The 14,890-nt window shown below is 39.5% G+C and overlaps 1 protein-coding gene across 3 annotated transcripts in view; it reads right to left on the bottom strand.

Moving 5' to 3' along the window:
- The window catches only part of CHST15 (carbohydrate sulfotransferase 15), a 45,328-nt gene that overhangs the window by 5,829 nt on the left and 24,609 nt on the right, over positions 1–14,890 (bottom strand). For all 3 annotated transcript variants that reach the window (XM_065066774.1, XM_065066775.1, XM_065066776.1), the window contains 4 exons: positions 12,052–13,133; positions 10,952–11,291; positions 6,941–7,087; positions 2,289–2,445 (listed from right to left, as the gene is read on the bottom strand). In XM_065066774.1, the coding sequence (XP_064922846.1) occupies positions 2,289–2,445; positions 6,941–7,087; positions 10,952–11,291; positions 12,052–12,639 (1,232 nt within the window). In that variant the 5' untranslated portion in view covers positions 12,640–13,133. The remainder of the gene's footprint in view (positions 1–2,288; positions 2,446–6,940; positions 7,088–10,951; positions 11,292–12,051; positions 13,134–14,890) is intronic.

The raw sequence follows: 14,890 nt of genomic DNA, 5'->3' as shown, positions 1-14,890 counted from the left end.
AAGAAATGCCCTAAAAAAAAAGTAAATTTATTTGGGTCTCATTTTATTGCTGCAGTAACCTTTTGTATTGCACTTTATTTATTTTTTCAACTTCCCTAGATTTCCACAGGTACTTAAAAATTCATCATTTAATTTAGGAAGTTTAGGCCCTAATCCAGCAAAGCACTTAAGCACAGGAATAGCCCCTCTGCACATTATTTATGTTAGTGCTCTGCAAGAACAGGATTTTAATTCCCCTATGAAACAATGAAGACCCACCAAAAAGCCAACCCATCAGTGCAGGGTATGAGGATGACCTTGGGAAAAGCTAAGGGACAAAAATCCATCCAACTTCAACTAAGTTAGGCATACAACAGTATCTCCTCTGTGCAGAAAAATGTGTATTAATACATCAACAGGACTCAAGTTTGCCCAGCTTGTCCCATGGGTGGCAACACTCCTGACAGAGAAGGTGAAAAAGCTTCTTGCTGGGGGAAAAAAATCAGCCAGCAGGTATCATGGACAGCAGAGGCCCATCTGCAGATTCATTTAAAAGTTTAATATGACTGCTTAGTATTTCTAATCATCCATTAAAATAAACCCATTATTTTAAAGACATGCTGACATCTTAAGGAAAACCATGTTCTCGAAGGCAAGTTCTCACTCCACAGGGCAGTCGAGATTTTTCTATATTTCTTTCCATCTGTTTTTAATTCTGGGGACATCTGCCCAGAAATAAAACCTTTGCCAGTCAGGATTTTAGCTGTTCCGGCTACTTGAAGTCATTACCCTCAATCACCATCCATTACAATGAAATAATGACACTGTTATGAATCATAGAATCATAGAGTCCAACCATAACCTAAATCTAGCGTAACCTATGTCCCTAAGAGCCTCATCTACGCATCTGTTCAACCCCTCCAGGGATGGTGACTCCACCACTGTCCTGAGCAGCCTGTTCCAATGCCCGACAACACTTTCTGTGAATAAATGTTTCCCAATATCCAATCTAAACCTCCACTGGTGCAACTTGAGGCCATTTCCTCTTGTCCTGACACCCAGCATCACAAACCTGCTGTCCTCCAGATATTCCCCATTAGGGGATGGACCAAGACCCTGTGCAGCACCTACATCTTCCCAGCAACTGCATCACTGATGGTTCCACCCTGGCTGCCCCTACTGCTTTTGCTCCAGCAGTTCAGATGAGTGATCAGCAACAAGGGCATAGGGAAACGTAAACAAAAATAAACCAATTTATCATAAATACAGTCAGGGAGATGAGGCTGACTTTTTGTCTTGCTCTTACTAAAGCTGGCAAAGAGCTACACCCATGTTACAGAGGGTGGTTGAAGCAATCAGGGAATTTGTAGTTAATTTACATGAGGAAGCCACTTCAGCCATCTCTCTCGAATAAAATTACCATCTGTTAAATCCTGAGGTCAGGACATGCTGTTAAAAGTTGAGAGCTGTATTTTCTGACACAGGAGATGGAAGCACTCTCAGCCCTTTTGGACTCTGCCTCCATCTCCTCCACTCTCCCCATTACCCTCCTCATCATCCACCTTCAGAAGACACAGTGGAAACAAATGCCCTAGAAATCCGAAGGAAAACTGGAGAGAAAAAATGAAATGCAAGTAGAAAGAAGGGTATTCCTGGCTAACACAACAGAGAACCATTCAAGAACAGCCCTCTCATTGCAAACAAAGTCAGGAAGACCAAGGATGAGCTCCCAAGCAGCTGTCGGCTGTGCAAGCTCAAATTGCCTAGTGCGGCTTTCTATGAGTGTTGCAACCGCATGTTTTTAAGCTTAAAAAAAGTTTGTATCACTTGCTGTCTCTGGAGCTAGTTGCAATCTTTTAATCATTTTGAACAGTGTGCCTCTTGAAGACGCAAACCTTACTATTCAATGTGAAATGAAGCATTTCACAGGAGCACTTATGCTGAGACCTGTAAATGCAGTGCCATACTCCATCGAGTGAGCCCTGCTGAGAACCAGGGCATATCAGCTCAGGTAATGAAGTTATATTGCATTTGGCAAGGTATAAATTCTTTTTTTCAGAGTAGCTCAGGTGTTCACGCATGGCACTCACTGTGGCATTTACGCTCACATGCCCCTCTTTAAAACACTATCATAATGACTTATGCCAAAATACACAGAATAAAACCCGTTGGCAGCTCTCATCAGAAACCAAGTAACTCTGTCAAATACCACGTGCACATTTTTCTGCATCCAAGAGAGCACGAGCAAATAAAAATTATTCTAGTAAGAATATTTTCTGGTGTACTTTAGCAATGTGATCCTTGCTTACCTTTCAACGGGGTCTCTGAGCATGATGATAAGTTTGGCATTCGGTTGGAAGGCATGGATAAAATCCTGGATTAAGAAGGGAGGTTCTCCTTCAGTACTGTTGTCATAAAAGAAAATCCAAGCGTTGTTGTCCCACATCGTCGAGGCGCTGGCCTCTCCTGGAAATCAAAAACATCTCTTCTAGTAACTCATTTCGTTCTTTGCATTGGCTGAATTTTGAACCTGGTAGACTGATAAAAATTGACGCTATTAATTTCAGCATAGCTTGGTTCTTGCAAATTGATCTGTCTAATGCTTCCCAGAGCCAGAGCAGTTGCACCGCCTTGTACCTTTGTGAATGTAGAGATGCAGCCTGGTTTTATGTAATTCCACCTGAAATACTACTGTCCACTAATCACACTGCTTCCTTTTAGTGGTTAACACATGCAAATATATTTGATCTGGGCTAGAATGGGCTGCTTGGGGTTTTATTCCACCCTCCAGCAAGGAGGCAGGAGCTGGTCACGGCCGAAGATCTACTGTGCTCCCAAGGGTTGGGTTTAATGTTTCTGATCTTAAGAGAAGTGACTTGTTAACAAATTGTACAACTTGACACAAACTAAAGAAAAAGAGTGGAAAGCACCACTCTGGCAGATCAATAGTGTTTAGAACATAAAGCGGAAAATGGGAAATATTTTAAAAATGGGAAACTTTGAATATAAATGGGAAAAATAAATTGGAAATATATAAATATAAATGGGAAATAGAAATAGGAAATATTTTTAAATAAGTGCAATGTTAAAACTATGCACTGACGCGCTGACTTGTGTCACTGCTGTTTGAAATATCCCATTTTGAGAATTATCCATTATCAGAGCTTTCTTATATAACTGCAATTATTCATGCAGATTAAGTGAAATATAACTATTTAATAATGAGTAGACAAAAGGTCTATAGAATAAATAACACATTTTGTTAAATGCCAGATTCTGTTATCCTTAGTTCCTGAAGAAGCTTACTCTGGATGTAACACAACAGGGAGAAACACAATCAGCAATGACTCTGCCAGAACGAGGTATATGATGCTTCAGCTGCTAAATAAATGATCTGATACAATGTTTTGAATTGTGTAATCTTCCCCATCTTCTTAAGTAATACTGGCATTTATGTGGCACACTACTGTTTAATAAAACATACACAGCAGCTTTTTGGAAATTTCCACTCTTTGACAGTCTAATGAGAGCTAATTCTTGATAATGAGGTTTTTCAAATCAAGAAGAATGAGATGAAGAAGTAATAATGTTGTAGGCTTATAGACTTGCACATTTCCTTTTTTTTTTTTCTCTCCTGGGAAAGTCCAATAAAGATTTTAAAAGATGGCCAAAGCACAACATGAAAAAGGAACTGGCTCCCAACTTCAGCTTAACATAATGTGATTCATTATTAAAGTCTGGGAGTTGTTAGAAAACACATTAATCTTCTGTCATGTTTATTTTGCCTCTTTTCAGAAGGAGGAGATGGGGTCCATTGGCTAAAACTGGGTGTTCATGACAGCTCTGCTTTTCCATTCTAAATTAATTAGCCAAAGCTCTGCCTAATCATCAGTGGGCTTTGACTTGTCAATTAAAACTCAATTAGCCCAGCTCCCACACTGGGTGAAGCAGAAACACAAAAGACTAAATATAGGACAAGAGCTGAGAGAGCTGGACCACAAAAGCATCCTTCAGCTATTCCTGTGCTATCAGAAGACAGTTTAATGCAAATGGGTGCGAGCACTTTGCACACACGGATTTACAGAATCGTGCACTCCAGGGATGTGAGCGACCTTGGAAAGTCACTGCTACATCTCCAGGACAGGAAAAGCCAGGCTTAACTACTCCCTCAAACATGTTTGCCTAAATCATGCCAAAGTTTATAACTTCATCAAGCCATCTACTCCTCCATAGAATAGATATTCTGATCTTTTTTCATATTTCTCTGCTCCGTAGACCTCTGATCATACTTCATGCTCTGTTGGACTTATTCCAATTAGCTCACATATAGTGACTAAACCTAAGAGCATCTGCTGACACGTGTGCTATCTGAACTAAGTAAAATCAATGGGCAGATTCTCTTAACATCACGTAAGTTGTTTTAGCTGAATCAGCTGCCACCATCAAAAATCTGCTGGTAGCGCATAAGCAAGGGAAGATCACAGGCACACGACCAGATTGTGCTAGAGCATCAACTGTTACTCAAGGTGCTGCTCTAATGCAATCAGACCAAGATAGGCTGGGCTTAAGAAAGCAAATCTTCTCAAAACAGGGTGACTGTCAAGAATCAGGCAGGTGGGACACAAAAAACAGAAACAAAAACATTCTCCTCTCTACTGACTCTTTTAAATTTCTGAAACAGCCAAAAATACTCCTGACAATTTGACAATGTTCCTTTCTGATTTATAATACAGATTTAGTATCTGCAAAGAGAACAAGCCATACTAAACATGAGATAAATTAATCATTGCTATAGTAATTATGTCAAATTGTTGCAGCGCAACCAAAAATATATTTTTTTTTCTTATAGACTTAAAGAACATATGATTTACTAAATTGCCTAAAGATTGGATATATAACCTCTTCATTCAGTCATTAATGGATGAACATCATACTGTGTTTTCATAAGGCATTCCTCTGAATTTATCATATTAATGATCACAAATATACAAGTCCCGCTCAGAATGCCTCAGGCTAAATCAGCGCTGTCCTCTCTCTTTGGTTCATCTCTAAGGAGATATTGGGTTTTTTTGGGGAAAATGCAATTATTACCCACTAAATTCAATATCCAGATGAGCTTAGCTTTTCAAAATAATGTAATATGATTAAGTAAAGAAATGTTTATTGTTTTAATTTGATTTTTCTTTCTAGTTATCTGAAATAAGAAAATGCAGGATTCTAGGCAAACCTGATATTCATGCAGATTCATTTTAGACAAGCTAGCTTGGTTTTTTGTTTGATTTAGTTTGGTTTTTTGTTGTTGTTTTTTTTTTTTTTTACCAAGATAATAAAAGACTGACTTCATGAGTATAATCATTCAGGACTTTTCCTGTAAACTTAATAATAAAAGCGAACAGAACCTTAATGAAACAAGAAATGAGACTACAGGAAAAATGAAACACAAAGTGAACTCTAGAAAAGGCTGTAACAGGAGGTAAGTAATCAAAGATGTACACTGCCAATTAGATTAGTGTATTTAATTAGTATAAGCACTTCACTCATGAAAGGACAGGAAGTAGAAGGAAAATCTGCAGATGTCCTTGATGGCAACATTTCTTAAGGCCCCATCCTGCAAATTTTCCTCAAGGTTGAATATTTAATAAAGCAAATGATACGCTTAAATGGAGGCTGAGGAAGTACTGAACAAATGTGACTATAGCCAAGTGTCTGGTTTAAACACCGTAAGACAACGTCAACATTTCATCAAGCCAACAATAGGTCCAATTTTTTTGTTAGAATGAGGCAAAAAATTATTCTGAGGGCAGACAGCAAAAATCTTGTCACTAGAATAACAACTTCAGGGCATCTTGAAAAGCCTCTTTTCAACCGGGAACTGTCTCTTGCACAACTAGTATTACCATGGAATGTGTCTGATTTCCCTGGGAAACTTTGAGGTGACAGAGTAAGACAGGATAAAACTCTCTTCCCTTCAGTTTCTTTGTGTCAGCAGACAGCAAAAGTAGAACTTAGAAACTTCTGCTAATGTTCCTCATGGGCACTGTAAACCAATGGCACCATGGACCACAGTGGATGAGCACAGTGGATTGACCACTGTGTGTCATATAAAGAAATCCAGGGATGGCTCCCTAGAGCCCAGTCTTAACCATGGACCTCCAGAAGGTACAATAGAACAGCATTTCTAAACCATTTTAATGCTCTCCAGGTATTTTAGTATCAACTGAAACTGTAAGATTATCTTCAAATAGCATCCTGTTCTGCTCTTCTAGGTTCCACCCCTGAACAGAAATAATATGCAAAATAGTTTTAACTTGTCTCTGTATATTCCTGCTCTTGAAACTGAGATTATCTTTGCTCTTAACAAAGAAGCTCAGGGGTTTAATCATTTTTATTTCAGTCCACCACAGGGATGATGACACAAAAATTGGTGGTCCTTCCTACATGTATCTTATGTTGGAGCTACAGAAGAGCCGCTTGGAGCTGTCACTGTCATGGAAACTGTCTCTGGTCAGGTACAGGATTTCTACAGCACCCATTGTATGTTGTAATACCATAATTAGCATGTTATCCCAGACACACTGATACAGCACTTGAACCTGAAGCTCGAATCTCATCACTACAGGCAAACCCCTCGTAAAGAAAACGAAATAAAACAACGTTGGAAGGAGTTACCGATGCCATTCTCACTCCTCTTTTAAAAAAAGATTTAATTAAACGCTGATGTTCATCAGACATTCACTGCTTGGTCATGCATTTTCTAAAGATGATCACAACTTTTTAATGAAGCAAGTAACCACCTTCCAGGAAAAGGCAAGAACTTCTGCATTTCCACACACACCAGAGAAAACCAACATCAGGGGCTCTGAGCTGTGAACCATTCACATGTGGGGACACATCCCTCTTATGCTCTAGCTATGAAATCTGACAACCCAGAGACATTTATCAGAGGTTGGATTTGCTGTACCAATTATGATGTTGTTGGTCTTGCCACGCTCTTTCGCTGCTTCGCTCTGCAACACTCCCTGAATCTGATGTGCTGCTAAGTCAAACAGATCAAGGTAATCTTCCACTGGGTAGCGATCATGAAATCCATCCCTCAGACGAATGATTCCTGAAAACAGTGAAAAGAGAGAAGTTAAAATAATAATAGTAATAATAATAATAATAATAATAATAATAATAATAATAATAATAGCAGGGCAAGATGAACTCTGGTGTAAACCAAGACGGCTTCATTGAGATGACTGGCACTGAGCCAGCCAACGTCAGCACAAAATTGAACCGATGAAGTGTAATGCTCAGATAAAAGTGCCAATAATGAAGTAGCTGAGGTCCAAGACACTATACAATTAAGCCATAAATTCAAAGTGATAGGAAATATCTCATATGTTCCATTTACAGTTCCTGCATGTATAGCTTGCATTTATTTTCTTCTAAATTTAGCTTTTGGAATGAATATACAAAAGACCAGATACTGCTTTCACTTGCACCAATATAAACTGAAGTGAGACAGGACTCCCACTAGATTTACTGTATTGAGATTGAGAACAGGCTCTGATGCCAAATATGCAAATCAACATGCACTTAACAAAATCAAAAAAACTGGTAAATCATTCATGTTTTTGTATTTTGCAAAATGAAAACTAAGCTGCACGATAGCATCTTGTTTTTCTCTTCTCCTTCCCTACACTCCAGGGTGTGTTCAGTATCGCCTTCTCCCTGCATTTCCCAGCACCTTAAGCCACAACTGTGATTTTTATCCTCCTTTTCCTACTCTTCTTTCCTACTCTAGTCTCAGTTCTCCACTTTCTACACATGATCCTCATGTCTGTCTTTGCTTTCTTGCTCCTTACCATACCACAAGAGACTTTCTCATGTGAGCAGAGGTCAAGGACAGTATTGGGGAGACAACAGAGTAGGAGCAAAGCTCAGAGATTAGAGCAGGACCTCTCAGATCTCCCTTTCTTGTTCTGGCAAGGCCAATAATTATTAATTACGTGAGAGGAAATCTCAGCAAGGGAGTTCCTTTGTCCATTCCCTCTGATTTTCCCCTTTAGGAGCTCAGCAGTGATTTTTGAGTTGTTTTAAGGTGCAAAAAAGGTACAAGCATGGTGGTACCTTGCTTTGTTTCCACCTCATTCATGGGAACGAAGATTGTGGATAAGAGCCAGGAAAGAGACAGTCAAACTGGGACAAAGTCCTGTGGATCATCAACCATCCCATCAGAATAGAAAAGCTGTGATTTGCAAAATGGGGCCTCCCCAGGATGGCTGTTTAGCTTCAGCTGAAATTAGTCAGTCTGATAAAAATCCACTGAATCAGAGAATGCCATAGAATAAAGAGACTTTCTTCTCCAGATAAGTGCTACAAACTAAACCAAGTTAATAGCCAGGAGCATGAGAGACATACCAAGTAGCTGGCTTATGAAGCGAGCTATTTCAGTTTCACTTGTTAATCTATTTGAGTCTATTTGCCATATTTGTTTTATGAGGGTTTTTTCTCTCTCTTAAAAAATTAACAAACAAACAAAAACCAGCAACCGTTAGCTAATGCACTGTTGAGGCAGAATTAAAGAACTGAGCCACCAGGAGAAAAACTTAATCTTTCACTCTCAAGGACAGACAGCCTAAGACAATCGGAAGGCCATCTCTCCCTCCCATGAGATCCCAAACTCAGCAAGCTTTCCTCATTTTTGAGCTTTACAAAATAATTTCCAAAATTCTCATTATGCAAAGGAAGTTCTCTTCAAGGATCTGCACTTGGTCCCCACAACACCATGCCAGTGGAGGGTCTGTGAATATCAGCACAGAGACAGAAATACATCCTTGTTCTCAAGTTATATGCACCCAGGTCTGATTTCATACACTCTTCTGCCTGTTTGGTATGTCCAGTTCTGAGCTTTAGTGAGTCCGGTCTTGCTTTGGTGAGGTTGGATACACTACTTCCTCCAACATTAATTCCAGACATTTATGTTGGGGCTAAAGTAGGTGTAGAGAACTATTCAGTGTAAAGGATTTTAGTTTAACCTATCCATTTGGTTCAGCCTTTACTGACAGCATTCTCATGGAAGACACGATCTTCCACAGATGGTTTTGCAGACAGTCCTTGCATCTACACACCCAGACACGAGCAGCACGGCATTCACACTGGAAGGCGTCCAAGTCTAAAATCTCTTTTCTTCACTGATCTGACTTTTCACCTTCAGGTCAGGAGGTAATTCTTCTCATTTGTCTTCAGTCAGCCGCTGACTGTGATGAACGAGGGACTTCTGGTTGGGCTTCAGGGCGCACCACCATGCTTCTCTTGTGTGACTTTGTAACCAGCTCAGCTCCCCCGTTCACACTGGTACCTCCTAAGAGTGCTCCTAAACTGGACCAAATTATCTCAAAAGCCAAACTGTATTTTAATCATATTGCTTTAACCCTTAGATTATGACAAACATTTATAAAATATCTAAAATACTAATTTTACCCACTTTCTTAAGGCATTTGCAAAGGAAGAAAATACAAATTCTAAGAACACAACAAAAGCATTTCTCCATGAGAAATAAGAAATCCCAGATCTGTGGCTGAGCCTTCTTCCTCACCGAGCAGTGAGGATCAAAGCCCCCATCTGCAGGAATTCAGAGGTTCTTCTGGGCTCCAGGGCACGGGGAAGGTAGATGGAAACGGTAATACCACATGGAGAAGAAAGAAAGAATTGAAGGTATGACCCTAAAATAAAGAACAGAAGCAGCACTGCAGGTGTCCCGGTCCCTCAGAAAGTGTCTGTCCCATCTGTAGCCATGGCAGTTCATTAGAAGAGATAGTTTCCCATTTCAAGGAAGCTTAGAAAAGCAGTGATGCAAAGTCCTCATCAAACAATTTACCCTACAGTGCTAGATTTTCCCTTGTTCCAAAGGCAGTGTCTGCAGTAAAGCAACAGCAAATTGGAAGAAGTGAAGGTAATGTCACTGTAAAATAACCCATATCTTCCTCTTGGAAACAGAAATATCACTGGAAAGCCTGTGATCTTTGATACCAAAGTCACACAAAGGGAGGCACACCAGCACTTAACAGCTAGACCCAGCAGTTGGAAAATCCAGAACTGGGGTGGAATACACATACATCTGCATTGAAGAAGAAAGCACCGAGTACACAGTGGAGTCAGAAATTGAAATTGGATCTTCTGCATCTCATCTAGTCTCTAACCACAAGACTGACCTTCCTTGGCACCCAGGGAAGAGAGAACAAGGAGGACATAAACACTTCAGTTGGATAAAACGACGCGCTTGGCCCCCAGACACCCTTTGAAGGCGCAATCACAAGGGCTGGATGCGTCTTGCTCCAGCAGGCCATAACCTCAGCTGTTCAAGGCTGCCTTCAGAGGCAAAGGGTCACTTCATGAAATACGGATGTCACCCCGGAATAAAGCATTGAAAATACGTGAAGGTTCCTGAGCCTGAGAGCGCTTTCTCATGCAGAGCATCTCTGCTGTTCAGTGCTTGCCTGGAGCTGTAACACTAACGAAGCTCCCACCACAAAGCACAGCTGTATTTATCGAATTGAAGCACCCTGCATTTCAAATCCTGACCCATCATTTATTCATGTAAGAAAGGCATTACAGAATTTACAATACGAATCTATCACTGCTATTCTTTAAATCACCCATCACAACCTAGTAGTTCCTCTTCCTGCTTTTACAAATTCACAGGATTGGTTTTATCTACTGTTTTTATTATTTTTCCTAGATTTTCCAAACCACTCCAAATAAACCAAATGAAATGTGCATCATCTTGAAAAGTTCAACCCAAAACACCGTTAAACAAAAGCAGGCTGAAACCTATTGAGTATCCATCACCTGCGTTCTTCGAAACTATTCACTCCAGTAGTTTCAAGATAATCTAATATGGAGCAAATCCATAAATAGCATCCCACGTATATACAAGAAATGTCAAAGTTTAATAGGGACAATTTGTCTGAACATGTTAACTCACCAAATCGCTTTCTTGTCCACCAGTGTGGCTCTTTGATCGCTGAGAACCGAACGTCGGGGTGTAGCCTGAGCCGGTCATACAGGTCCGTCGTCCCACACTTGGGTTGGCCAATGATGTAGAAATGGGGGAGACAGCGCAGGCGATAGTGTTTGTCCTTATAATGGTACAAGTGGTTCCAAAATACCTTCCTGAGGTAATCAAATATGGTTCGAAAGCGCTTTGAATACAGTGCATAGGAGTTTGTTGCATAAGGATCTGTGGTTGTGTTTCCTCTGTACTCTTCATACCAACAAGGATTCTTGCTATTTGGAAGGAATTTGTTAGGAATTACTGAAAACATCTGCAACATAAAGAACAACAATTTCAGTCAAGGCAGCAAAAAACTGACAGTTATAGTTTTCTAGCTTAGCACAGCAAGAGAACACAACAGAAACACCATGTGGCCATTTTTAACCCTTTATTTTTTTTTTTAACTACGAAGCTGACCTAACTTATTTCTTCTGATGACACTGGAACCAAATCCTGCACACACAGTTGGACTGGAAGAGAAATGCATTTAGAAATTCTTTGATTTTAAGACCAGGAAGGACCTCAGTAAACCCCCAACTCCCCTGCAAGGATCAATTTTTTAAGTCAAACATGTAATACTCAAACCAAATTAATTTCCAGTTCTTAACTCTGAAATCCAAGGTTTGCAATGACTGGATTTTCAAGGAGGCACACTGCTAATCAGTTATTAGAAAGGCTCCTTTCCTATTTAGCATTTAAGATGACTGGCAAATCTAAGTTAGAATAATTTTGCATGAGACAAGGTAAAAATTCAATGAGATTGTACAGCTATCAGAATACTGGCTGATTTTTTTTTTTTGTTTTGGGTGTCAAGACCATTTATATAACTCATCTGTTTTACCCATGACTCAGAAGGGCATGATCTACAATATCAGCTTTTCAGATGGTGTAAATCAGGTTCTAGATGGTGTAAATCATCATATGAGCATCTGAGCAGTTGCATATCTTTTTATCTCAGTAAAAAATTGACCCAAAAGTCTTGAAATAAGCAAGCACATAGCAGTTTCAGACACACTTTAATTCATACTTACATGTGGCTCTTGTTTCCTCAGCTCTTCTAAATCAGGGCGTTGTCTCGTTATAAACTCTATCTTCGAAGTAATAGTGTCAATAATTAATTTAATGCTTGGATAATCCTTTACGTATGAAATATTCATTTTAGAAGGCTGGTAATGGTCTTTCATGTCACTAAGGCTTTCATTGTCCATTAAGCTTGGATTGCTAGTAAAAGCTCCGTAATGGAAGGGAGATGGTATTAACAACAAGCCATGCTTGGCTCCAGTCAGTATGTAAGATGCCATCACTAGAGTCATTATAATCAACCCAAATATTAAGCTGCATAGCTTCCCCTTCCTCAAGCAGAAAAATCCATTCCAGCTTTCACTGTGATCAGTCCTCACTTCCAGAACCGCGAGCAACTTCATCTGCTTGCTGTCGGTGTACAAAGGGATCTTACTTTTTCCTTTGCAAACAGGACACTTCTGGTTATTATGGCGAGGTCCACGGCATCTGAAACACTGCCTGTGCAAGTCATTTGGCAATAGATGTATGCAACAGTTAATGCAATACCTCATATTACTACTGTTATACTCTTGCATTAGTGAGCCAAGCACAGCCATAAAAATGTTCCTGAAGCTTATGAGTCATCTTCTGTAAATCTGAAGTTACTTAATTCCTTGAGTGATTCTGTGGCTACTAAGGAATGCAAAATGACAGGTTCAAACCAGAATAGTTAAAAGCACTCAAAAAGTGACATATGCCATATAAAGAAAAAAGAAAAAACTACACACACACATACACACAAAAATAGATGTACTGTGGACGCGGTTTCCAAGAATTTGGCTCAGTAAGAGGAATGTGGCGAAGTAAGAAACAGCTAGAGAACTCGCTCAAGTTTTTCCCATTGAACAAAATGAGAAGAACGAAAAATTGTTACGTAGCATGAAAATATGCAAAAAATAAAAATAACTCATTGTCCACCGATTTACGCTGGAAAGGCAAATATGGGTAGAAATTCCAAGGTATTCTTAAAACACGTGGATTCCAAAACAGACCACGGCTACTGGAAGCTTCATCTTCCCAGAGGTGGTTTCAAAGCATTTCATTGCACAACCTAAAGAAACAAAAACATATATATAGAAACACACAGAACATTGAACATCATATATACATTTACCCTCATTCAAAGCCATATCAAAGTACAATGTACCACACATAATTTCGCAACTCTGTTTGAAGGATGCCTTCTATTTGCCCAGTATATTAATTATGCCATTCACAATATTAAAACCAGGAAATATTTGGCTTCCAGTTCACAGTGAGATGCCCTTTCCTGTCAGTCACCCATCTGCTCACAGCAATGAACAGCTGCTACCACAGGTAACATTACACAACTTTCCTCCACTGCTCACTAGCCTAACAGATCTTAATCTGCTCTTTAAATCTGGAAGCATTTGTGGACAGTGTCCAGTAACACAGGTTTAAATGTTCTCCCTCTATCTGTGCATGGGAAGCTTAAATTAACTGCCCTGAAGTGGGTAGAACCCTAGTTAAGAGGACAATAACAAGTTCCTTTCAAGCGCATAAGACGAAAAGCCAAAAAAAAAATCAAATGGCAAAAGTAAAATATTCAGCAAATTGAAGGGATTAAATAATAGACACAAGCAAAGGCTCATTACAGTATCTCTGGTTTCTGGACCAAATGATTCTGGGATGAGATTAACCACCTGTGACACACTGCAAAGCCACTAAGATGCTTTCAGCACTATTAGCCAAATACATTTTGAAAACTTCATACTCACTAAAAATGGCAAGATGTGTTATTTAAATGAAAAGTACAATCAGCACTGCAACTTTTAGGCAAGACCCTGGATCCAGCAGATCTTCTTCATGGTATGCACTTTGGTATGGAAGAGTCATGCAGAACCCATGGGAGCAGATATCCCCTTGCTACAAAGCAGCCACCATGGGCATGGACTTGAGCACTCATGGGTCCCATTAAGGTCTACACATCTACACAGAAACCAGGGGCTGAAGCACAGGGTATATGCCACCCTCCTTTAAAAACTTCAACACCATGATTTATACAGCCAAAAAGTGACTTTAAATTCTTTCTCGAAGTTCTCAGTTGAAAGCAGGTTCCAAATAGTCTTCTGAGTTGAATTTTTCACTCAAAACATTAATTTGAAAATGAAGTTAAAACATTTTTGAAGCTAATAATTCTTTCACAGAACAATATTTAGCTTTTTAAGTCAGTTCTGGTACAATGCACCACAGAAATTGAGAATAAATATCTACATAAGTACTTTCATAACGTTACATTATAATTTCTTTTCAAAACATCTCAGAAACAGTAGGTAGTTTTTTAATTGTAACAATGTTGATTGTATGGACTTCTGGCAGATATACCTATTTCTGTCCTGTAACAAATAATTCAGTTCTGTACTTGTTAAACACGAAAATACCAGAATTTCTGTGGTTTAACCTTGCCTAGCAGCTCAGACCCACACAGCCACTCACTCACTGCCCCCCTGTCCCAGTAGGATGATGAAGAGCATTAGAAGGGTGGAAGCGAGAAAACTTGTGGGTTGTTTAAAAGTATTTATGTCAAACTTTGGTCTTGGTTTGACATAACTCTGCCAACCTCTGGGTATGCACTATAACAGGCTGCTTAATTAGATTATCAGTTTGATGACCTACCACAGGGCAATGTGACATACTACTCAGCTAATAGAGAAGTAGATTTTTTTTAAATAGCTGCTAGTTGCAGACATGCCTTTTTACATGATTTTCCACTGTCATGTTCATGAAATAAAAAAACCCAGCTGTAATAAACACACAAAAGTCAGGATATAGTTCCCTATGGCCTCT

This window comes from Columba livia, chromosome 6, assembly GCF_036013475.1.
Source record: "Columba livia isolate bColLiv1 breed racing homer chromosome 6, bColLiv1.pat.W.v2, whole genome shotgun sequence".
NCBI classification, from domain to species: domain Eukaryota; kingdom Metazoa; phylum Chordata; class Aves; order Columbiformes; family Columbidae; genus Columba; species Columba livia.
The sequence above is the reverse complement of the archived record's forward strand: the minus strand, read 5'-3'. Positions and strand labels throughout refer to the sequence as shown.